Genomic DNA, 25,345 nt, shown 5'->3' on the forward strand with positions numbered 1-25,345 from the left:
GAGCCTGTTTCCGATTCTGTGTCTCCCTCTCTCTCTGCCCCTCCCCCGTTCATGCTCTGTCTCTCTCTGTCCCAAAAATAAATAAACGTTGAAAAAAAAAAAAAAATTAAAAAAAAAAAAAAAGAAATGGGGACTGCCATAAATCCCCTCTCCTGGAAAAGTTTTATGGTCGTGAAGCAGATGGAAAGTTGATACGGAGATGGGCTTGCACAAACAAATCTCACTCCTTTGTTCCCCAGTCTGCTGCTTCTTGGAAGCCTAAAACCTTTTGTCCTGACACTTCTCTACAAATGCACTGTTCTTTAAGATGCTATAAGCCCAAGTTCCAATCACCCCTTTGAGTTACCCATCACTGTACATGTTCAATACACTATTTATTCTTGTTAGTCTATATTCTGTCTAATTTGTAGAGCCCCAGCTGGAGAACCCAGGGGAGTAGAGAAAAAAGGTGAAGTTCTTCCTTCCTTACATGCACAAAAAAATAAGACTATGAACTCATTTCAAATTCTAGAAATTCTAGAAGGAAAAAAAGAAAAAGACCAAATCATCTCAGAAATAAAATCTTGGCTAGAACACACCTACAGGGAGAACAGATTCTACTGACACTGAGGAGAAAAATAAAAACACCCACGAGAATGGAAATGAAACAAGGGAGGGAAAAGGATCTAAGAAAAAGTGATAGAGAGGATAAGCAAAGAGCCAATATCCATGTAACTGGAGTCCCTGAAAAGGGAAGTAAAATATATCAAAACATTGAAACAATACTTAAAACTACACTTTCAGAAAATTTTATGGAAACAAAAGAAGAACTGAATCAAAATACCAAAAGGGCCTACCACGTACTGGGAAAACGGACTCAGAATGGTCTACTGTAAAACACATATAATAAAACTATTATATTTTATAAAGAAAAGCTCCAGGCTTCCAGGCAAAGTCACTTACAAAATTAAGAAAATCAGGTTAACTTCAACCAGACGTCAACAGCAACATACAAAGCAAGACAACATACAAAGCAAAACAATAGGGAACATTTCTGAACAAGCTCAAGGGAAAAACAGTGTGAGCCAAATATTACACAACCAGCCAAGCCAACCATTAAATACCAGCGATAGAAACAAGAACTTAAGGAATATCACACTGGCTTCCATCTATGAGATAACTAGGGAACATAAGTAAAAATGCTGATGGTGGTGCCACGGAATATGTTTTATTATAGATCTAAGACAAAAAACAAACAAAAAGAGACAGAATCTGTTCCCAAAACAGATCTTCCCAACATCTGTTCCCCAAAAGTACAAATAACTGAACCCTGTCCTCCCACACACATATCACTGGACAAAGGGGAAAATTTAGAACAGGCTCAGTGATTGGCACATAGGTAATGGGTGTCTTTCACAGCAAACAAATTCTAGATGCCTACTGGAGCTAAGGGTATTAAAAAAGGTTACCAGTAGAACAAAAATACAAAATTTCCTAAATAAAAAGCAAAGAAAAGAGATCACATGAAGACTGCAAATAAAACATTACACATAATAAATAGAACGAAGCAGGATGACAGAATTAAAAACCAATCATATACCAGTCATACCAATAATATAAATGGACTGAAGATTTTTAGATTTTCTCAGAAAACAAAGGCCAATACAATATTGTGTGCTCAATACAAGAAATACAACTAAAATAAAGCTATTCTGAAAGGTTTAAGAATAAAGACATGGTCAAAAGGATACCACATACATCAACCAACTTTTATTTGATTTGTTCCAACAACAAATAACCGCCCAATCTCCAAAAGCTTCTTTCTCACTCACTTTACCTGTTATTGCAGGCTGATGGTGCTGGTTTTTTCTCCATGTGTCATGTCTCTCTATTCTGAATGCAGCCCTCTCTCTAGTGTACTCTTATGACAGAGAAAAACCACAGCAGAAGCAAGGGATAGCCCCTGCAGCTTCCACTTGGGTAGAGTGCACACCCCCTTGCACTTGCTCCCCCAGTCAAAGTCAGCTAAGGGCCAGGACAGACTCAATGGGGAGGGGAAGTGCACTTTGCCCAGAGCCCAGCAGCACAGGTCACACGGCAGCAGGCAGAATGTACAATCCTCTTACATAACACAGTCCTAAAAGCAGGCAAACGCAAATAAGAAAGCAAGGACTGCTACTCCAGTATCAAACAAGGCAGAATTTGAGCTCAAAAACATCAAAAGAAAGAAAGAAATTCACTTCTTAATGCTAAAGATACAATTCATAATGAAATTATAGTTGTGAACATCTATATACCAAAACATAGTAGACACCTTTATAAAGCAGAAACTACAAGACAAGAGATGCAAGAAGACAGAAACACACTTATAAGAGGACACGTGACTATACTCATTAGTCCAAAGCAAGTCAAGGGGACAAAAAATAAACACAAATGTGAAAGGCCTTGACAACATAATCAATGCCTAGATTTTCAGGATCTCTATCAAGTCATACACTCTGAGGAGAACATCCACCTTCTTTGCAAGTGTGCACGGGCCATTCATAAACACCAATCATATATCAGGTGGGAAAGAAAACCTCAGTAAGTTCTCTGATTATAATGAAATAAAACCAGAAATAAAAAATCAGGCTGCCTGGGTGGCTCAGTCAGTTGAGTGTCTAACTTCGGCTCAGGTCATGATTTCATGGTTCCTGAGTTCGAGCCCCACATTGGGCTAGCTGCTGTCAGTGTAGAGCTTGCTTCGGATCCTCTGTTCCCCTTTTTCTCTGCCCCTCCCCAGTTTGTGCTCTCTCTCTCAAAAATAAATAAACATTAAAAAAATAAAAAAAATAAAAATCACATACAAGAAAAAAGCACCTTCATCTGGAACACAACCAGCAAACAACTCTTGGGTCAAAGGGGAAACGAATTACAATAAAAAACACTATATACCAGGATCTGGGGGATACAATTAAAACATTAACACAGTTTTAAAGGAAAATTCATACATCAATATTTGGATCCACATAACTAAAATAATGGAAATACTGAAATATTCCATCCTCCATTTTCCCCAAAGGAGCCAGAGGGCAAAAGAAAAGAGAGCAACAGAGGTAAATAAAGCAGAAAACAGGAAACTAATAATACCTCTGAGTCAAAATATTAGCTGTTAGGAGAAAAAGGATCAAAAGAATCAAGAGAGAAGGGGAAACACACAAACACAAAAGTGACAGAGGAAAACAACTACTGAAATAAAGAACATTCAAAAAAGTCCGGATTTCACTAGAAAAGGGTTCCAACCTGAACCTTCAAAGACCAGAGCACCGGGTGAAAGGAAAATGTCTATATTCTCATGAAGCACTTGTCACATCAATACTTCAACTTGATGGACCATCCACAAATGAAATGCAAAGACAATAATTCAAAAGAAAATATTTAAAAACAGAATCTAATAGCACATTAAAAAATAATACATTATAATCCATAGGAATTCAAGGAACGCCCCAACAGTTCAATATGAGGCTATCCAATCATTAACATATTAGTAACTAAGGAGAAAAATCATGTTTGTCTCCACACATATTAAAGAGACATTCAAAATATAACTCTTCTGGGGTGCTGGGTCCCCTTCTGCCTCTTCTAAACAAACACACCTCACAGGGCTCATGAGAATGAGAGAATATACGGTGAGCACTGCAAAAACTGCAAAAATGCAAACAGAATAAGGCCAATCTAGAAAGAGTTTGCCATTTGATACATAAACTGTAACTTGGCACTAATATTAGAAAACCAAATGTTCATAAATTAACAGTAATATAGCTCCATGCAGCTTAATAAGCATTCTAATACCTCAGTCAATCCTTACAATTCCGAAAAGCAGATTCTTTCCCTTTGCCCATTTGAAAGCTGAGAAAAACAAACTCCAAGAATGATTTACTGGGCTAGGGGTCACCACACTAATAGAGAGAGACTGAACCTAGGTTTGGTCTTCCTATATGTAATAATATAGGATACATTATTATAGCTTGTATATATGTTATAATTACCCAATATGTAGGTCTATTTTTTATATTCTAACATAATAAATTTATAAGAAATGTACATATATATTTCATATACTATACTACTTGTCTCTAAGTAAATCAGAGCTTAATGATTTTTCTTTTTTTAACGTTCAATCTGCACTTGAGTATCTATTGTAACTGAGGGGGTCCTAACTGCTTTACAAATGCTATCATATGTCCTCACCATATTTTGGCAAAACTTAAACACAATCTCTGTAGAAATAAAGCTAAGTGAAGAATACTGAAAATTTATGGCCTACAATGTTTAAGAAATATTCCCAATTTTCAAAAACAGCTAGGAAATTATAGACTCATAATTGTTTCAAGATAACCCAGTAGGATCTTTCATTAAATTTACTTTGACACTGCCAAATTTATGGCTCTTTACAAGCTTTATGACTGGGCAGCATTCAAAAGCAGGAGAAGGCAGTATTAACCATGCAGAACATCTTCTGACTGTCATTCTTAAGGAGCCATTCCCTTTCATGTGTACTGTGCTGGCTAGCCCCCACCTGGCCTCCTACAAACAAGATGGAGAAGACAGCAAGAGATGCCTTAGCAACTCCAAACTTTACTGTCATATTCAGGCCAGTTTAAGATCTCACTTGCAGCTCTTTAAGATTTTACATTTGAATTTGAAATTAACTACAAAATTTAATAGCTCACTCCTGGTAACAAACAAATTGAAAACGCTACTCTTTTGGTGGTAGTTTTGCTATACTGTGCTAAGCCCTTCAGAAAGAGTAAGTTTTAATTCAATTCCACAACTACAAAAACACACTACTGTCTAAATGGCAGTCAAGAAGAAAAGGAGAACACCAATAAGGGGTATTTTGTGATGGTTGCACCCCTTAGTGGCTTAGGAACATCTTGCAGACTAGCATGGGACTTGTGCCTTGTACACAGAATACATGACTGATCTTTTCTCGGGAATATACAATGTATATTTTCATGTAATCTTACTGAAAGCAATAAAAAAGGAAGAGCTATAGTATAGTAGTGACAATACAGTATTGCCACGAAACCAGTGTGGGTGCTGGATAAACATGGAGTGAAGGAGATGAGCTCCTAATACATTTTAATCTGCAGTTAGGATAATGAGAATGAGTCCATGTAAAATATGCTGCAATAGGCTGAGCACCTAACTCTAATGGCTGCCATGTCATCAAAACAGCATCATCTGTCGCCTTTAAAGCACGAACCGGTCGGCTCTTAAATACATGGCTCAAATGATACTGATACTGATGATACATCGGTATGTGAGTTTTGTTAATTCAGGAGTCTGACATGGAGGTGGACTACACTGTGGTTTCAAGAAAGAATAACAAGTAGATGGGAAAATTCTGTATCAAAAGAAGGGTGACAGGGTAGACTACCAGGTAACCCAGTCTAGAAGGATGAGGACAGGTACAGATGATGCCAGACATAATAGAAGATTCTAAACATCTAAAATTGATACAGAATCGGTCTTTCCACAGTAACTGACAGAGAATTAGGGCTGGTTTTTAGCTTCAAGTAATTATATACTATTAAAACTCAGAGAACTGAGTACTCTTCTTCCCCAAGATTTCTTGGAACCAAGCATCACTGAAAATAACACAATTACTCCCCATAGGATAAATAACACATGGTACAAAGCCCTTTCAAATCTTTCATTAAAGGACCAAAGATCCAGTCCTAAAGGTCTTTGGCTCTGAAATCCTGTCAAAGTCACTTAATCTGTCTGGCCCTCTACTTCCTTGGTAAATATCAGATGACAATTTTGGCAAGTATGCTAATTAATATCATAGTCACCTTCTCCAATGGTTCTAAATGTTTTACATGCATAAACTCACGGAACCCTCACTATTAGATGTACTATTATTACCCCTTTTTACAGCAGACGAAACTGGGGCACAGAGAGGCTAAGTAACTTGCCCCCCATCCAAAAGCCTGCCATATCCAGGCCAGACCTGGGACGCAATGACTTTTATGCAGGTTAAAGACAACAGTCTTCCTATAAGGCCTGTCAATGAAATAGGTGATCAACAATCAAGGAGAGAAAAGATGTTTGTTTACAAACAAAAGCCTTTTCAAAATCCTTTTAGGATTATTGGCTCAAGACTTGGCCTAGCTTCATCAAAACAATAACGCAACACTTCACAAAAAGGAGGGTTCCCTTGAGACAAGTATCAAGTGCTGTAATGTTCTCCTCTGCCAATTATAGATTCTCTTCCAGGGAAACACATCCTGACTTGAAATATGCTGTGACATTAAGATCACCTCCAGGCAGGAGGTGCTAGGACATTAAATTCTATTCAAATATATTTTAAATACTTTGTGAATCACAGAAAGGCGCTATTGTTTGGTGTTAGCATCAAGCATGAGAGAATGCTCCTTATAAATCATAACTTTTAAAGGGGAACAAAGTTATAATTCACTGCTATGTTCCAAACTACACATCACAGGAGAATTTAGAAACCAGCTAGGATAAATGCCCTTCCCAAGGTTCTTGAGGTTAGGAACCTTTACTTTTATGCATCTTTGCTTCCTGTACTACTGTGCACTGCATGAAACCTGCATCTAAGCATTTCCTGGAGATGTATCCACAATGGTAAAGTATTATATTATAATCAAGAGAATGAAGATGGCAAAACAAGCAGATTCCAAACTGAATTTAGTACATAAAATAAAACTGTTGAATAATGTAACAATTAAGTATTGGTCCTTCTCAAAAATAAAAATATGTTCTTGCTGTCGGCAAAGGATCTTCACTTTCAAAAAGAAAAACAGCACCACCACCACCAGGAATTTTCAGCCTCTCTAATCCTAAACAGCTGAATCATTCACATATTCAACCACCCAGAACGGTCAGTACAGGCTCTGCTTTTTGGGAAGTCCGAATTTAAAACCATACCCCAGGAGAACAGAAAATTACAGAAAATTAACGGGATTCCCAAAAGACGCCTACTTAGGAGCTGCGTTTATCCTTAATCAAACAGGAGGCCCTGGCAAACCCATCAATCTCTGGTGAAGTAAAAATACTACACTGAGAAAACGTATTCCTTCTCCAACGAACGTTTATTAAATGCCTACTTGGCGCAAGGCAAAGGAGCACCCCATCTCTGGAACCGAGGCGCCGCGCCAGTCTGCTCTTGCTCGGGGCCCACCGCCCAGCCAGATGCCGCCAGATGCGCGGGCCAGGCGCCTGGGCAGGGGTCCCCGGACCCGCCCCTCCTGCTCCTCCTGGGGTCGCCTCTGGCCAACACAAGTCTCTGAGAGATGTGGGTTCAGCCGTGGGGAAAAGAACAAATCTGTCCTGCCGCGGCGGTGACGGCCCTCCTCCAAAAGAGGCCACGGGACCCCCGCAACAACGCAGGGACAGCGCCGGGCCGGAGGGGGCGTGGAGGGGTGGGGGGGCCCTCTGGGGACCCCAAGGGATATCTGGAGGGTGCGCTGCGGCTGACGGACCGCGAGAGACTGTAGAGGTTCTGGGGAGCGTGTGAGGGAGAGGTCTGGGGGCTTTAGGGGATGGGGGACACGCAGGGGTGCTGAGATTCCCTGGGGCGTTCTTGGGAGAGGGGTCCCTGGGAGGCTCTAAGACTTAGCAGCTCTCCGGAGGATGTATGGGACATGAGGGCCGCTGGGCGTTCCAGAGGTGGAGGGGGGATTCAACAGGGCGCGCATGGGGGTCGGGCAGCTAGGGAGAGGGCCTGGGAAGGAGACCCCTTCAGGGCACGCGCGGTCTAGCGCTCACCCAAACAGCCCTCGGAGGAAGGAGTGGGAGGCCTTGACTCTCTTCTCCGCCTCCGCCATCAGCTGCACCGCCTCACGCTCCTTCCCCGCGCTGTCCATGTCGCCTGCTATCGCCGCCACTACCGCCTAACCTGGCTCGGATGCGCCTTCCGCGCCTTCACCCTCCTCTCGCAGCAGCGGGTCGCGCAGGCATGGCGCGCAAGGCCTATCGGGACTTGTAGTCCAAGGCTGGTAACTGGCGGCGGAGATGCGCGAGGCCTCAACTACAATTCCCAGAAGGCCGCTGAGCCGGGCCGGGTGGAGATCTGAGCTAGCGGACTAGCGGCGCCCGGGATTTCGAGATGGGGGGCGTGACTCTCTGTATGGGTCTTAGTCCAAGGTGAACTTTAATCTTTCAAGTATACGGGGAAATGGAAAATGCCCCGTGGCTTTCCAGTAAGGATAACCTCAAACATGCAGCCTCACGTTGGTTCAGGAATCCCTGCTCACCACGACTGATAACCTGGCAATGGGATGGTTGAGCAAACGGAGGATAACAGATTGGAACGTTCAACCTACGCGCAAATTTTGCAAAAGGGAATGTAACGCAGCCACCAAAAGCAATTTCATTAACCATGTGATGCCTATCCACCCACCCACCCGCCAGCAACAGCTGGCAGAGAGAGCCATTTTTATCTCCAGAGCAAGGCGTTTAAGAATGTAATCATTTTCCCCAATATAAATTCAGAGTTATTTTTCAGTCTCCCCATATTTCAGCCTTATGTTGGCCCTCTCCTCCTTGGTTATAAATGAGTTGCATTTATGCTATATATGCGTAATCCACTCTTTTAATTGACTGAATTATTTTCTATGGATGGGAGGCTTTGAACTTTCGTATCCTTTACGTGGTGCTGGCCATAGGGGGTGAGTCTTCTGGAGCACAATTCTGCCTGCCAGGAAGACTATCCATAGATAGATGCTATCGTGTGCCAACAATTTCCAGGCCTGTCCGGGAGGGAGGTGTTTTTTTGTTTGTTTTGTTTTGCTTTTTGCTTTTGTTTTTGTTTTTTTAAATACAAAGTCTAGACCATTTATTTGGCAATGCTAAAGCAGAGGTGGTGAAGCAAATATGAAAATCACTGCCAAATGAGAACTTGTGACAACATTAAACTATTAATAAATACACTGTGGGCACTGGAACACAATATATATCTAAGAAAATGAAGTCTATCTTTAGAGAGCAAGACAACAAGGGTGAAACTCCTTGAAAGGTAACTAAAGCATAGATCGCAGAGTTCATACATTGAAGGTGCTCTAGAATCACTCTATCAGATCTGCAAGCAGGGTTTACTTACTATTACTACATGCAATACTCTAACTTCGAAATCCCAATTTGTGTGCTTTTGAAGCAGTATTGGAGAAGAAGGAGGCAGGAAATTAGAGGTGGCAGTAAATGCAGGAGTAATGAGAAAAACTGCAAAACTGGAAATAAGCACTTGCAAAGCAGAGCAGTCCACAGGGATTTTCAGAGTGAGGCCAACTCAAAAGCTCTTAAGTGCGGCATCATTATGTTGAATAAAGCAGCTCCCAAAGCTGGCCCAATGCAGAAACTCCAAAGGATGTTCAAGAAATACTGATTCCTAAGCCACTGGCTTTTTCTGTTAGGATCTCCTGAAGTTGAGATCTAGGAAATGTACATTTTAAAAGGAACTCTCTGCTGCTATTGTCAAGCACACAGTTCTAGATTTTCAAATCTGTGGTCAGCTCAAAAGGAGATGGAATGGACTGCCTCCTCCAAACCAGAACATGCAGTTAAGAGTGGCAGGGCACATAGTGACATTTTTTATGTTTGGGTATTTCCTTCATTCTCTTCTTTCTGTCAGGCACATCCTTCCCCAGTCCACACCCAAGTGGCATAAAAACTTCAAGCTGTGATTGTTGTGTAGAGCACATGTTTCTTCTCCCAGAGGCTAGATTAGGGGATGTGGCAGGGCAGAGAGGCAAACCTCACAGAGTGAGGATGGCTGAGAGAAAGATAAGGAATCTACCAAGCAGGAGAGAAATGGAGACCTGCTCTCATGTGGGCCAGGGAGGGTGTGAGGCCCTCAAGTAGGAGCCGTCCTAGAGTAGGTCCAAAGGACCTACACCTGTGCTGACCAGGATGATGGCCACTCACCACAAGTGGCCATTTAAATGTAAATCAAATAATATGAAATCAAATGTAAAATTTCATTCATCAGTCACACTAGCCACATTTCAACTGCTCAATGGCCACATGTAGCTAGTCAGCTACCATATTGGACTACACAGATACAGAACATTTCTATTTAAAGCATAACCTAGTGGACAACACTGACTTAGATATACTTTGCCTTTCAGCAACTCTGGGCATTTAGAAGAAAAGATTTCAGACAGTTTCTGAGAAGATGGAGCAGGAAAGGAGAAGCTTGCACCCTGAACCAGGCAGAACCAAGCAGGATCTGTAGGTCTTCCCCTATGATCAGGGTAGACACACAGACATTTAGACTGAATGAACACATAGGAGGTCAAATTGGAATGTCAAGTATCCCTCTATTCACCCTGAGAGGTGGTCTGCAAAGGTAAGGCTGAAGCCATCTGAGAATAGCCAGCTCTAAGAGAGGCAGAGTCAGAAAATTATCTGTGTGAAAAACAAGATGTGGCCATCTGCACGTGTTCACAGTAGGGGGTGCAGCATGGCTGGAGTCCTGTGTGGAGACTAGCACCAAGGGAAGGTGCAGAAGGCTCAAATGCATTGTACTTCCAGGATTGCGTGGGCTGGTGTCTTCAGTGACCAGTGCAGGTGCCCAGTGCCCTGGGTGAGTATCTCCCTAGAGCTGAGTGTAGCTGGCTCCTGCTACTACTGCCCTACCCGCAGCTGAACAGCAGGTACCAGTTACTAAGTGGTACCAGTTCATTTAGTGTCACCCACCTCCCTTCCCTCTGATTCTAAAGTCTGTAGGAAACTTCTGGCCATGACTAGCATTGAGTGTTCCCATGCCTGTGGGTCCCAACTGCCAGCACCTGGAGTTCTCCTAAGTGTTCTCTTTGGCCTTCCAACCTGCTCTGCTTGAATGCTGGAGAAGTGGGGAGGATTAATTAACTACACTAATAGGGGAATTAATGCCTCTTGGCCTTCCACGAGCAGCCCTCAATCAATGAGTGTTGGAAAATTGGAAGATAATTTTCTGGCGGGACATCTCTGAGCAATGTTTCACACTGTCTTGTGTAGTTTCCCAGTGGTAATGAGCCCCACTCATTACATACAGTAGTGCTCACAGGAGAAGGTTGCTAGTTCTGTACTCTTTATTGACTTTCTTCCCTTGCCTCTCCCCATACTCCTACCAGTGCTGCCTTCTGGTGTCACCTTCCAGGAAATTGGTTCCCCTGGAATCCTTGTCTCAAGGTCTACTTCTGGGAGAACATAAACTAAGACAGGGAGTGTATGCAGTGACGACCAATAGGCATAGTCTGGTGCCCATGCACAGTCGTGGTGTTCATTACAAATTCATAAATCAGCATTGTCATCTGTGGATAACTGTATACTTGGGGTTCTGGTTGCCACTTCAAACTTAGTGGTGTCAAACTACAATGATCATTTATTAGTATCATCACTTGTGGTTCTGGGGGCTGACTGGGCTCAGATGGGGTGGCTCCCATCAAGTTGGGGGTCTCTCTTTCAGGTAGTAGCTGGAGCTTGGGTCACCTCAGGGCTTTCTGCTAATGCTTGCTGCCTGGGATAGGAAGACATGAAAGACCAGAGCAGCTGAGGCTCCTGGTGTTTCTCTCTGAACATTTACATGGTGTTCAGGGCTCCAAAAGTGATGGGGGGAGGGGAGCCAGGCAGCTACTGGATTACCTTTATGACTTAATCTCTGAAGTTCCAAGGCATCATTTCTGTTTCCCTAAAGCAAATAGCTCAAGCTCACCCATATTCAAGGGGAGTGTCTCTAAGGATTTGCAGATGTGTTAAACCCCCCAGAGTTACATTCAAGGGAGCCAGTCCCCACCCTGGTTGCATTGACAAAACTGTGAAGCTACAGCCCCCAGGCTGGGGAGCAGCCCCTCACCTCCAAGGGCCTTCGAATCCCTAGAGGGTCTGCCCCATCTTCAGCTGCCTCCTCCAGTGATATCTCAGCTTCACTTCTGTCTGTAACCTAAGAGTGGCTCAGAGGCATTGGAAGGGACAAGGCCAGGGCTCCTCTAGTGTTGTCCCCTTTAGAAGACAGGTAAGAAAATAATTCATTCCAGAAAGCTCTTCATCCAAAAGCATCCAAGTAATTAATTAATGAAAAGAAATATTCCCTATTCATGTTGATGAGGTTGGGCTTCTGTACTTTGTGCAGCTTTGAGGATAGAATTTAATTACTCTATTTACAGTGATTCTTTTCATTTTCCTTGTGGACTCGCAAAACCTGAGAGCAATGAATGGGAAACTTCAGGGGGATAATTTGATAAGTGTTTTTTATTATATATTTTTTAAACTTTCAAACAAACAGTAGTTAGTGTATGTATGTATGTGTGTGTTTGAGACATTTCATGCTGTGTTGAAATTGCTACAAATATTCCTGAAGACAGCTTTGTTGATATTATTTACCATTTTCTTGAGAAATTATTCCATAAAATTTAGACCAAAGAATTAGAAAAGGCAAAATTAAATATACAAAGTATCTGTTAGAGGCAACATAGAAGATAGTAAATTAAGTTCAAGTAAATACTTCTGAAAAAAAAAACATTATGTCATTAATTATGTTATTCTTTTCATTAACTGATTTGAAATTCCAGAACACATTTTGAAATTAACTGGATGTTTTTAAAAGTGGCAAATGGTACCTGGGTGGCTCAGTAGGTTACGTGTCTAACTCTTGATCTCTGTTCAGGTCATGATCTCAGAGTTTGTGAGACCCAGCCCTGAGTTGGGCTCTGTGCTGATAGCACAGAGCCTGCTTGGGATTCTCTCTTCCTCTCTGCCCCTCCCCTGCTCGTGTGCTTCTCTCTCTAAATAAATAAATAAACTTTAAAAATGGCAAATGGATATAAAACAAAGATGCCCCAACTTTTTTATATGATAAATTCTAAGACCTTTCTCCTATAGGCTCAATATGTTTCTTCCCAGAGTTATGGTTCTGAGCTGTAGGCACAATGGCTTACAGAGAAAAATGGTTTATTTCCTGGACCATTTTGATTTCCTTTCACATTATTATTTTAATTTAATTGATTTAAACTTCTTTAATTAAAATAAATTTTAGGAGAATTCTTTTCTATTCATTTCTATTCATTTTTATGTATATGTTTCCTATCAAATCTTTATTAAGCCTATAACTATGCAGATATTATCACAGTGTATATTTGTATTTTGTCTGTTTAGGAAACATAAGCATTTTCAAGATTGCTACCAGTCTTTGCAATGAATTGTTGATGGATAATAGTTCTTTGCACAAATTTTATATAACCCTTTCCTATTATGACACATTGGGGGTTCATCCTATTTGCCTATTACCAAAATAGTCGGGTTTGTCCCAAAATGAAGAAGGCGTTTCCTATCAGTGGTCACACGGTCACAAGCTTATTTAGGGTGTGGTGCTAACATCTCTTCATACTCAGTCTGAAAGAACTGAGCCTTCATAAGCCCACTCTACACTGTTGTAAATACAATACAAATGCTCTGCATTTGAAAATACAGTTAATGCTCAGCATTCGTGGATTCCATATTTGCTTTTAAATTTTAATGTTTATTTATTTACTTTTGAGAGAGAGAGAGAGAAAGAGAGAGAGAGAGGCTGACAGGGGAGGGGCAGAGAGAGGGAGACACAGAATCCGAAGCAGACTTCATTGCAGAGAAGACTAGCAACTCTTCTAGAGGATTAAGATCATCTTGCAACCCTGTCAGCACAGAGCCTGATGCACGCCTCAAACCCATGAACTGTGAGATCATGACCTAAGCTGAAGTCAGATGCTTAACCAACTGAGCCACCTACATGTCCCATACGGATTCTATACTTGTGAATTTGCCTATTCGCTAAGATTTATTTGTAGTCCCCAAATGAATACTATGGCATTTCTACAGTCATTTATGGACATATGCAGAGCAGTGAAAAATTGGAATGACCTGATATACATCTTTTCAGCTTAGGCTGGACAAGGCAACATTGTCTTTTTTGTGTTTGTTTGTTTGGTTTGTTTTTGTTTTTGTTTTTATTTTTGGCTTTCATACTGTAATAAGTATTTTTCTCATGGTCTATTTAGTGCCATGGTTTCCATGTTTTTGTACTTTTTTGGTGGCTATGGGTGGCTATGAGTTCAATGTTAACTAGTCAAGATGTAGGTCAAATAAAGTGTCTTTAAATAGAAATACGTATAAAACAAGGTTATGTGTTAATGGGTTGGCAAAAATGTGACCAGAGACTCAAAGGAACCAAACCTGTGCTCTCCTTAGATACAATAGTTCAGTATTTGTTAACTCAGTGTTTATGGCGACTTTATAGACCATATTTATTTTGATTGATGAAAATTAGCTGTATACTGGGAGGCTTTCTCAATAAAGAAAATGAAATGAAGCCAGATATAGAATCTCTCTTTCCCAATCCCTAAAAGGAATAGACAAAAAAAGTAAAAGACTAGCAACTCTTCTATAGGATTAAGATCATCTTGCAACCCCTCTTCTCCATCCCAGTCACTATCCTGCTTTATACTGTTCTCTGCCCCAGAATGCTGACCTACAGAGGCTCCATCAATAGGGTCCTGTGTCTTCTGGTATCTTGTTGCATTAGGCCAATGAGATGCCCAGCATACGATGGAGGGCAGCAGGTGAGTGAGATCATGGCATTTGTTTCCCAGCCCTTCTGCAGGGTGGTCAGCTGAGGCTCTCTGATGTCTAGATCGCTCCCCTCATCTTCCAGCAAATGACAACCATGTGCCCTGGATTCCCTTGCACCTGCAGCACTGTAAGTACCTCCAATAAATAAACCTTCCTATAGTGAGTGTACCTCTGTTTATTGTGGGGACCCTGATTGACACACTCCCCAGCTTGTTGTATGGGGTGTAACCTTGAAACTCAAACTATAAAAGTCTCATATGAGAAAGGAAAATCTTGGGCCAGTCTTAGTCATGAACATGGATAAAAGAATTCTGAACAAGATATTAGCAAACACACCATGCACAAAAAATATTAATGGTTATGGACATAAGTGTGAAATGCTTAACTTTAAAACTTTTAGAATTTTTTGCTTTTTTTAAATTGAAGTATAGTTGACAATGTCACATGAGTTTCAGGTGAAAACTTTTAGAAGTTTTAAATGAAAATACAGGAAAGTAGCTTCATGACCTTGATTTCCTAAATGAGACATCAAAATTGCAAACCATAAGAGAAAAAAATCAATACATCCACTCCATTAAGATTAAGGATTTCTTTTCACTAACATAGCATAACTGAAATGAAAAGACAAAACCACAACCCAGAAAAAGATATTTACAGTAAATAAACCCCAAAATAATTATTACTAAGGATAAATAAATCCTACAAATCAATGGAAGGCAAACAACCAAATAGAAAAGATGAGTAAAGGACTTGAACTTGAAGACTTGAAGGTTACAACAAAGTTTTGGCCTGCTTCAGCATTGGCTGCTTGTTGTGTCAGAAGATGGTGGAGTGCTCATGGAAAACAGCAGTAGAGCAGGAGACCAGAAGCTGGAGCACAACAGTCTGCAGAGCCTGCATGCCTTTTATTTGCTTTCGAAATGAGACGTGATGGTTACTTAAGTGGCATAGCCTGCTAAGGAGCTGGTAAACTAATGCTGCACAAGTGAAAACAGCTGCAGAAAGGACAACAAAAGTAGGGCTCCTAGGTGGCTCAGTCAGTTAAGTGTCTGACTCTTGATCTCGGCTCAGGTCATGATCTCACAGTTCTGAGTTCAGGCCCCGTGTCAGGCTCTGCGCTGACAGTACAGAGCCTGCCTCAGATTCTGTCTCTCCCTCTCTCTCCCTGGCCATCCCCTGCCCATGCTCTCTCTCTCCAAATAAATAAATAAACTTAAAAATCAAAAAAAAAAAAAAAAAAAAGAAAAAGAAATGAGACCAAAGGCTGCATGAAGGATAATGGCCTGCCAACAAACCATGCCACCCTGGGTCCCCAGGTGGAGATCCTACAGAGACAGTGAGAATGTTCTGTCTCTTGTGACATCTCTGACATTCTGAGCCTCGTGGCTTCTCAGGTTTCCTTGTCTGGAAAGAGAAAATGTACACTGAGCCTTTTGGGACAATGCCAGCTCTGAGCCATCTGTAGTACCACCTTGTCATTGTTGGCATTCTGTGCCTGCTGCTGGCCTGCTCCCCAGGACCAGCGGGCATCTCCAGCCAATATCAGCCACGTCCTTCTGCTGCAGCCCCAGGATGAGGGCTCAGGGGCTCAGGGCTGCAGTGGGGGCTGCTGCTGGTAGCCTGGGCAATGCTTTCTTGCAGCTTCCCTTGGGAGAGTACTCAAACAGGTACCCAGACGGCAGATTGCTCCTTGCTGGGATGGCTTTGAAGGGTTTCTGGTGACAGGGTGGGTCTCAAATAGATTTGCTTCTTGTCAGGGTAATATACAGGTCAGCAGCTGGTTGAGAGCAGGACAAAGAAGAGTTTATCAAACAGTGCTTGAATGAATGAATGAATGAATGAATGAATGAATGAATGAAATAAGGTGGGAGAAGAACCCAAATGAGATCAACCCTGCTATTTACAAGGGCATATTTGTTCTCTGAGAGTTGTCACATCATCTTCTCTCAGCCCCTATGATGTCAATGGTGACAGGGATAGAGAGAGGGCAGGAGGGGGGAGATGACAGAAAATAGCCTGGAGCCCCAGGGAAGTTCTACCTGCTGCACCTCCATGGCTTCTTGGGGGAGGTTTCCCCTTCTTGAAATAGTCAACATGGCCCTGTGTGCCAGGCACTATGCCAGGCACTTCTGCACCTTTTACAATAATCTGATGTATTTACTATTATATGAATTTTACAGATGAGGAAACTGAGACTCAGAAGGTAAAGCAGCTGCCAAGCAACAGTGGAAGGGCTGCCTCACATCTGACTCTGCTCTGCATCTCTCCGACCCCTCATAGCAGCTCCAGACTCCACAGTGAGAACAGAACTGACCAGCCTGGATGTCTGGACTCAGCCTGGCTGGGTAGGGGATGGTCTACTTGGCTATCTGTCCTGGAACATGCCTGGCATCCTAGGGCATGGATTCTCACCTGCTAGATGACATCCAGGTCCCTTCCTGCTTTGGGGAGCAGTGGCACTACACTTCAGGTTTCCAGTCAGAAGCATATCATGATGAACAATGTTTTGACCAGGCTGATGAGTGGTCTATGCCAGCCCAAGGGAGTTGGGATCAAGGAGGAGCCTAAGAAGTTCATCTGGGGTGGAGGGTCAGGAATGATAAGATAAGATGGAGGAGTGGATTAAAAACCACAGCCAGGAAACTCCCCATTTCCAAACTCCTCAGCCCACACAAGCAGAACCTTACTGTCTGCAGTGATAAGACACATTCTCCCTCTATTTCCTGATAATTTTTCCCTGGGAGCAGCCTGACAAAGAATTTCCAAGCCTGGTTGGCAATAGACAAAACCAGGAAGTTGTGCAGTTCACAGATAGCTCCCCATACATTCCTACCATGTCACCCACAAACCACGCAGCTGTAGGCTGATGGAAGACAAATTCCATGCACTTGCCACTATGACTGCTCCAGCAGTGGCACTGCTACCAGGTTCATCCTGTGACTCCAAAGGCCAGGTGTTCTGGGTTCTTGGAAAGATGCTTATTCTTTCTTAAGCACCAACTACTAACAAGGTTGACTATTTTCCTCTGGATCGTGCAGCAGCAAATGAGAAGGTGGCCTGGGCCCAGGAAGGTGGGAGGGGCTGAGGTTCAGGCCTCAATCTTCTCATACTTGCCCCTCTGTGGCTCTGGATAAGGCCAGTCTTTTCTTTGCTTTTTATATTTAATATTTTTTTTAAGTTTATTTGTTTATTTTGAGAGAGACAGAGACAGAGTGAGGGAGGGAAGGGCAGAGAGTGAGGGAAAGAGAAAGGATCTCAAGCAGGCTCTGTGCTGCCAGCGCAGAACCCAATGTGGGGCTCAAACTCACGTCCCTGAGATAAAGGCCTGAGCTGAGATCAAGAGTCAGGTGCTTAACTGACTGAGCCACTCAGGTGCCCCTAATGTACCTTTATTCCGTGGAAAAAAATCAGGGTCCCTAGTTCCTCTTCTCCCACAGCTGTAACCAGGCAACACAATTTCCTATTATTTGATGAAAGTAAATAGATTCTCTATTGTCTCCTTGTTTAGTGGACATGACCAGGCATATATAGAGCCAGGACCTCTACCTCCCCATTATTCATGGACATAATCAAGTTTCCTGTTTAATAGAAAATAGAAAATATATATATATTGGTGTCTGCCTCTGGTTCTGGCACAGAACTGAAACTCTTGTAATTTCCTAAGTGGTAAGAGAACCAAGAGCATCTTTTGTTCTAATATTTGGTCTTTAACCCTGGTTCCTGGCATAGAGCTCCTGAAATTTTTGTATTTCCTAGGTGATAGGAGTGCCTTTTGTTCTAATGAGGTGACTTTAGATGGGTTCCTGGATGGAGGCTGGCCATCATACAGAACAACCCATGTTTAGAAACTTGGAATTTTTAGCCCTGTCCCCCACTCTCTTGAGAAGGGAGAAGGGCTAAAAATGGAGTCAGTGATAGATCATGCCTACATGATTAAGCCTCCATAAAATCCCTAAAATATAGGGTTTGGAGAGCTTCCAGGTTGGTCATCATGTGAAGGTACCAGGAGAGTTGCCCTCAAAGATAGGGCATGGAAGCCTTCCCAAATACCTTGCCTTATACCTTCCTTCCATCTGGATGTTCATCTATATCCTTTGTCATATCCTTTTATAAGGTAACTGGTAAAAGTGTTTCCCTGAGTTCTATGAACCAGACTAGGAGATTAATTGAACCCAAAAGTGGGCCATGGGAACGTCAGGTTTATAGGAAGTTGGTCAGAAGCATAGCTGACAACCTGGAATTGCACCTGGCATCTGAAGGTGGTGGTGATGGTGGGGCAATCTTGTAAGACTGATTCCTTCACCTGTTTACAGGCAGAGTGGACTAGTGTTGGAGAGAATTGCTTGTTGTGTGGAAAACCCCCACATATTTGGCAGCCAGAAATGTCAGAAAGTATATTTTGCAAGATGGAAAATTATACTCATGGGAGAAAAAGACCATAGGGAAGAGCTGGCGTTTTCCTTACCCAGGTGGGAAGCTGAGTTTTTCCTTGTTACCTACTTTCCCTTTTTCATGGAAATATCTAGAAACCCTACTTTTCTCTAATTCCTTGGACATGACCAGGCTCCCTGTGTCCCCCTATTAAATAGATATAATCATTCCCTGTCATTTCTTCCTTATAGACTTTCATAGACTTAACCAGGTCACATGTTTTCCCCTTATTCCATGGACATGGCCATCTTTCCAATTTTCTTCTTATTCCTGGACATCTAGGGCTTCTATTTTCCCTTTACTCCATGGGAAAGAGTGAGACCCCCATGCCCTTCCCTGTTTCACAGACACTATTAGGTTTCCTCTTTTCTTCTTCATGCATGGACATACCAGGTTCCCTGTTTCCCATCTTTTGCATACTCACATTCCATGGACATGGCCAGGGTCCCTATATTCCCCTCACTACATAGACATAGTCACTATCTCTATTTTTTTCTTTTTATATGGACACGATGGGGCTGCCTATTTTCCTTTTATTCCATAGATATGGCCAAGGAACTCTGCTTTTCCCCTATTCTATTGATATAACGAGGTCCCCTACTTTCCCATGTTACAGGGACATGCTCAGCACTGTATTTTCTCCTCATTGCATGGATATAATCAAGCCTAATAGTTTCCTTTTCCATGGATTTATCAGGCTCAGTGTTTTTATCTTAATTCATGAACATTTTCAGGCCCCTTATTTTCACCATATTCTATGGACATGACTAGGGTCCTCCATTTCCCCCTCACTTTATGGGCATTATACTGCTGTATTTTCTTGCGGTCTATTCTGGATATAGCCAGGCAATTTTTTACTCTTTATTCTGTGATTTTAACCAAATCTCCTGCTTATCCCTTACACCACAAGCATTATTGGAATCCTATTTTCTCTTCATTCCATGGACATAACCAAAACCACCATTTCCCCCTCAATCTATGGAAATCATTTGTCCTCCTGTATTTTTCCTCTGATCCATCGATATAATGCTGGTCCCCTATCTTCATCTTATCTCATGAGTATTATCAGATCCCCTATTTTTCACTTACTCCATGGACATTAAGCATAGAATTGATGAGGGCTCCTATTTCCCTCCATTTCCATGGATGTGTTTATTTTCATTTTTCCCTTCTCCAGGGGCATCACCAGGGCCGCTGTTCTCCCTCCTTCCAGGGAAATAATCACCCCTCCTATTTTCCCTGAATCCATGATGTGGAGAGATGAATAATAACCCACTGTAAGATGTCCACATCCTAACTCCTGGAGCTTGTGAGCATTGTCTTACGTGGTAAAGAAGGACTTTACAGATGTGATTGAGTTCAAGATCTTGAGACAGATCATTCGGGATTTTTCAGGTGGGTCTTAAATGCCATCCATATTTCCTTATAAAAGGGAGGCAGACAGAAGAGAAGGAGGTCATATGCTCACAGAAGTAGAGACTGGGGTGATGTGGCCATAAGCCAAGGAATAGTAGCATCCAGTGGATTTTCCCCCAGAGCCTCTGGAGGGAGTTCAACCCAGTCAACACCTTGATTTTGGTCTAGTGAAAATGACTTCAGATTTCTGGCCTCCAGAATGGTAAGATAATACATTTCTGTGGTTTTAAACCACCAATATCGAGGTAATTTGTTACAAAACCATGGGAAACTAATACACATGGACACGTCCATACTCCCAAATTTCTGTTATTTGGTGGAAATTTTAGTGGGGTGAACTGTGGTCCCCAAAAATATATGTGCAAATCCTAGCCCCTACTACTCATGAATGTGAACTTATTTGGATATAGAGTCTTTGCAGGCCTAATTAAGGACCTTAAGATGAGATCATTTGGATTTAGGGTAGGTCCCAAATCCAATGACTGGTATTCTTAAGGGAAAGAAGGGAGAAATCTGAGACAAAGAGACAGAAAAGAAGGCCATGTGGAGACTGGTGGAGATTGGATTTATGCTGCTATAAGTCAAAGAACTCCAGAAATTACAGAAAAGATCCTGTTTTCTGTTTTATTCTATGGATATCACCAGCGTCTAGATATTTTTTTCTTATTCCATGGAAATTACTGGGGACTCATTTTTCTCTTACTTTATGGACATGACCAAGGTGCATATTTCTATAAGTAGATCATTTTTTAAATGTATTTAGCCCCATCTTCTTATATTTTTTAATATAGCCCAATGAATGTTACTTTTCCTTCATCAGGTCCATGGTCTGATGGGCATATCTCAGGTTTCCAGGACAGGCTGCCCTTGTCCAGGTCTGAATACTCACACATATTACTCAGAATCCTTATGTATCTATTTGACAATGGCACTCCTGCAGCTCTGGGTCAGAATGTTCCAAAGCAGACACCTCCATCAGCTGGGCAAGTCCTACAAGGCAACCTCTGAGGGTCAGGGGAGGATGTCATAACATGTCTAGTAGGATTTTCACTAGGTGGTCTGTGTTCCAGGGCAGTTGGCATGCGAATCACTATGGGCTTCAGCGTTTGGGTTCGGAGTCATGAAAGAATCACCCAGAGGATGTTTCTGAGCACTGTCTGATGCCTGACCTGGGAACAGGTTGTTTGCTACATGGATTTAGTCTCCACCACAAACCAAGATTAGTAGTTTTCCCCATTCTCATATTATAGATGAAGAAACTGAGACTCAGAGATTAATTGCCTCTCCTAGAGTCACCTAGCAAGGGATCTGAACCCAGGAGAGTTGGACTGCTAGGTGGTGCTGCTTCTCAAAGACAGGTCCTATTTATTTTTGAACATTTTAACCTTTATTTGAAATAATTTCAGACTTAGAAAAAGGCAACAAAAGTTGTGTGAATTTTGTTATATACACTTCATCCCACTTTCCCAAATGTTAGCATCTTTTGTAACTACAGTGAAATGGTAAAAACTAGAAAGTTAACATTGGTGCAATGCTATGAACTGATCTACAGACTTTCTTCACATTTCAATTGTCCCACTATTTTTTTTTCCCTCAGGATCCCATTTAGGGTCCCACCTTAACAAAAGTTTTTAGAATAGGAAGCTATTACAGCCTTCTGAGTGCAGGTGATGGGGTTCAGGACATACTATGCCAAAATATGGCACCTTGGCGCATTGAAGATTTTAAGACAAAGGAGTTTTAGGAAACGGTGAAGCAGGAAGGATACTCTGACCCCCTCCTTAGCCCTCCTTCCTTGAAAATAGGAGACAAACCTCTCATGTGAAAGACACCCTCCTGGTACATGGACATGGAGGTCATCCTTTTCTCTGGAGACACGGAATTCAGGGTCAAGAAGCCTGTATAAACAAGCCTTATAACTTCTTCACCATTTATTACCCCTAGTCTCAACTCCATTGTCTTGTTAATTCTTCACACATTTATTATTTCCTTGTCTACAGGGTATGCAAGCTTCTTGTTCTGGCCACTTCACATCCTCATTCTCTTGTGAAGTTTCCCATGTATATATAAAAGGTCAATTAAACCATGTTTTTCTCCTGCTAGTTAATTCTAAGGCCCAGCCAGAGACCCAAAGAGGGTAGAGGAGAATTTTTCTTGCTTGACATAAGTAGCACCTAACCTTCAGGGGGCCACATGATTAATCTGTGAATAAGGATCAGGGTTTATTCCTCCCTCACAGGGAGGCCAAGATTACCTCACAAAGCTCTGTTGGAGTCACACCAATATAGCAAGAGCTGGTGCCAGGGCCTGCAGGCACAGTGGGATCCAGCAGCCAGAAATCTGTGGTGAGAAAGGTGGCAGGTTAGTAAAGAGAACCTGTCCCTAAAGGAGGCACAGGGAATAGTTGATGGCCAGGTTAGACAGGTAGAGCCCACAGAAGGTAAATAGAATGTATCATGCCCTGTCCCATGTCCCTGATTCCTCATATTCCAGTTCAAATATTACCTTCTCTATAAGCCTTCCCCAATTTCCACAACTGGAACTTCTCTGTCCAATATGCTTCTTACTGCATAGCACTGTAAGGCTCTGTTTTGGGGGCTTTATTCCTCAATAGATGTGAGGGTAGGGAGAGGGTCTTGCCCATTTTGGCAAGGTGTTTAGAAATTATGCTTGTCTGAATAACTAAGGGAACCAAGCTGGGGTCATAAATATGTGGAAAATGTATGGACCTGAGAGTGAATTGGGCAACCACCCAGGGAGATTTCATGGGTTGGTCCTTTTGTTTTTCCTTTAATGTTTGTTTATTGAGAGAGAGAGAGAGAGAGAGAGAGAGCGAGCACATGCATGCATGCAAGCAGGGGAGGGGCAGAGAGAGGGGGAGAATCCCAAGCATGTTTCACACCATCAGCACAGAGCCTGTCATGGGCTCAATCTCATGAATTGAGAGATTATGACCTGAGCCAAAATCAAGAGTCTAATGCTCAACCAGCAGAGCCACCCAGGAGCACCACGGTTTGGTCCTTTGGTCAGATTATGGTAGAGCCTTGAAAGACGAGGTTGGGTTCTCAATCTCCATTTAACCTGGGAAAGCCCACTTGGTGAAGACTGCTGTAGGAGGGTGAGCGAGTTACAGCCTGGCCCCAGCCCGCCCTGGCAGGTGCAGCGGATAGGAGATTTCTGAGGCTGTGAGATGGGTGTTGGATGCCGGAGGAATCCTCTGTTGCTGTTGGCTGCTGTCGTCCTGGCAGCCAGGCTGGGTCACTTTCAAAGGTGGGAAGGCTTCCAGGAGAAGTCCACGAGCGTGAAAAACATGAATTCAACCCTCAAGTTCTTCATTGAAACCTACAACAATGCTAGCAATGACACCTACTTATTTCAAGTTGACAAGCTACTTCGAAGTCAGATGCAGGTTTGTGCCTCGGTTTCTCTGGATATGGGCAGTGCCCATTTGGATATGCAGGGACATGGTATGGCTCCCAGAGAGAACCAAGTGATGGTTTCACCAAGGCAGGGGGAGGCTTCACTTAGGATGAGCATGCTTTGCAGTTGTTTGGACCCCAGAACTGCCTTAGCAATGCTTTTGAAATGCCAGCCTGAGGACTGGAATGAAACTCTGTCACTCTTGGTCTAAAGTAAAGATGGCCCCTGAGGTTCTCAACTATTCTTCCTTGGGAAGAATTGCCTTTTTAATTCTGAAATTAGTTCTGCCAGAGTGACAGCAAATGAGGATGATTTTGTTTCTTTTAATGGTATGCTTTGTTAAAATATAAATATTCTCTATAGGTTCCCCCTCAACAATAGTTTTTCAATTCTCAGGGCTGTAGAGTTTGGAATTTCTAGCTGTATTCTACAGAAATCCGAAATTGTACAGAGGGTTTTTTTGGGTGGAGGGAAGAGGAGGAGTGAGGGATAGGCTTCAACCACATCATTTCTCTTTTTATGTGTTTTGAATACAAAGCTTCTCTGAAATATATTAATTGGGAATGAGAGAGAAAAAAAGTTATTTGAAAACCACTTTTGTGGGTCCAACTGTCCCTCAAATTTACATGGTAAACTATATGTAAGTGAGGGCAGAGACAATAGCACATTTTAGTTCAATTAATACAATTTGGAAAAAAAAAGATTGACAGGAGAAAAGGTCTCTGGCCAGAGAGAGGGGCAGTGGGAACAGGAGGAACCAGCAAGGGTGGGGAACAGAGAGGGTTGGGCAGTGTTAGTGTGACACAAACCATGCCTGACATCATAGTGTGTGGACATCAGCCTGTCCCTGTTTCGGTCGCATACTTTTTCCCCAAGGTGGTGCTTATCAGGACCAAGAACACTGAAGTGACTTTGGCCACAAGGTGGTGGCTGTTGACCAAAGATCTTGCCAAATTGGGAATCCCAGAAGGCCTGTCTTGTGGAGTCAGCCCATTATTATTAACAGTTAACTCTAAAAGAATAGTTTATGAGCAAACTTCTGATGTCATTCAGATGGATGAAAGAACAGCATGTGTGTGCCCCTTGGTGGCAGTGACCTGGGTTAAGGGTCCTTTTACCACATGATTACCTCTGTCCTAATACCTTACAGAGGGGTATAGGAGGTGGGCCTGGTGGGCTGCCTGCACCCAGGCTCTAGGTCCTCCTAATTGTGGGATCTTGGTCAAATGCCACCCATACTCTCCAGGCCTCAGTTTCTTCACCTGCAAGTGGGCAGAATGAGTGAAGCAGCACTCATGAAAATAATTGTCTTACTTGATCATTCTTCTTATTATCTAGCAGTGCAGTCTAATAATAAATAAGAAAACATTTTGCACACTGAAATGTTAAATTTTTTTTAACATTTTTTTTTTTTGAGAAACAGAGAGAGACTGAGCATGAGCAGGAGATGGGCAGAGAGAGAGGGAGACACAGAATCCGAAGCAGGCTTCAGGCTCTGAGCTGT

At 42.4% G+C, this 25,345-nt stretch overlaps 2 protein-coding genes across 9 annotated transcripts in view; one reads left to right on the forward strand and one right to left on the reverse strand.

Annotated features, from left to right (window-relative positions):
• NAPB (NSF attachment protein beta) overlaps window positions 1-7,938 on the reverse strand; it is a 41,107-nt gene extending 33,169 nt beyond the window's left edge. For both annotated transcript variants that reach the window (XM_047852975.1, XM_047852978.1), the window contains exon 1: window positions 7,762-7,938. Coding sequence is in view for 1 of the 2 variants with exons in the window: in XM_047852978.1 (XP_047708934.1) it covers window positions 7,762-7,859 (98 nt within the window). In the remaining variant the exon portion in view is untranslated. The remainder of the gene's footprint in view (window positions 1-7,761) is intronic.
• Window positions 7,939-10,305: 2,367 nt separating this feature from the next.
• CSTL1 (cystatin like 1) overlaps window positions 10,306-25,345 on the forward strand; it is a 50,175-nt gene continuing 35,135 nt past the window's right edge. The window contains exons 1-7 of one of the 7 annotated variants that reach the window (XM_047854596.1): window positions 10,306-10,339; window positions 14,595-14,701; window positions 16,755-16,919; window positions 18,888-19,043; window positions 20,183-20,400; window positions 21,242-22,782; window positions 23,414-23,830. In XM_047854596.1, the coding sequence (XP_047710552.1) occupies window positions 23,612-23,830 (219 nt within the window). In that variant the 5' untranslated portion in view covers window positions 10,306-10,339; window positions 14,595-14,701; window positions 16,755-16,919; ... (2 more) ...; window positions 21,242-22,782; window positions 23,414-23,611. Of the gene's footprint in view, window positions 10,340-14,594; window positions 14,702-16,002; window positions 16,242-16,754; window positions 16,920-18,209; window positions 18,241-18,887; window positions 19,044-20,182; window positions 20,401-21,241; window positions 22,783-23,413; window positions 23,831-25,345 lie in introns of those variants that run through there. The other 6 variants (XM_047854595.1, XM_047854597.1, XR_007151262.1 and 3 more) reach the window with 6 other exon arrangements.

Source organism: Prionailurus viverrinus, chromosome A3 (assembly GCF_022837055.1).
Source record: "Prionailurus viverrinus isolate Anna chromosome A3, UM_Priviv_1.0, whole genome shotgun sequence".
NCBI lineage: Eukaryota > Metazoa > Chordata > Mammalia > Carnivora > Felidae > Prionailurus > Prionailurus viverrinus.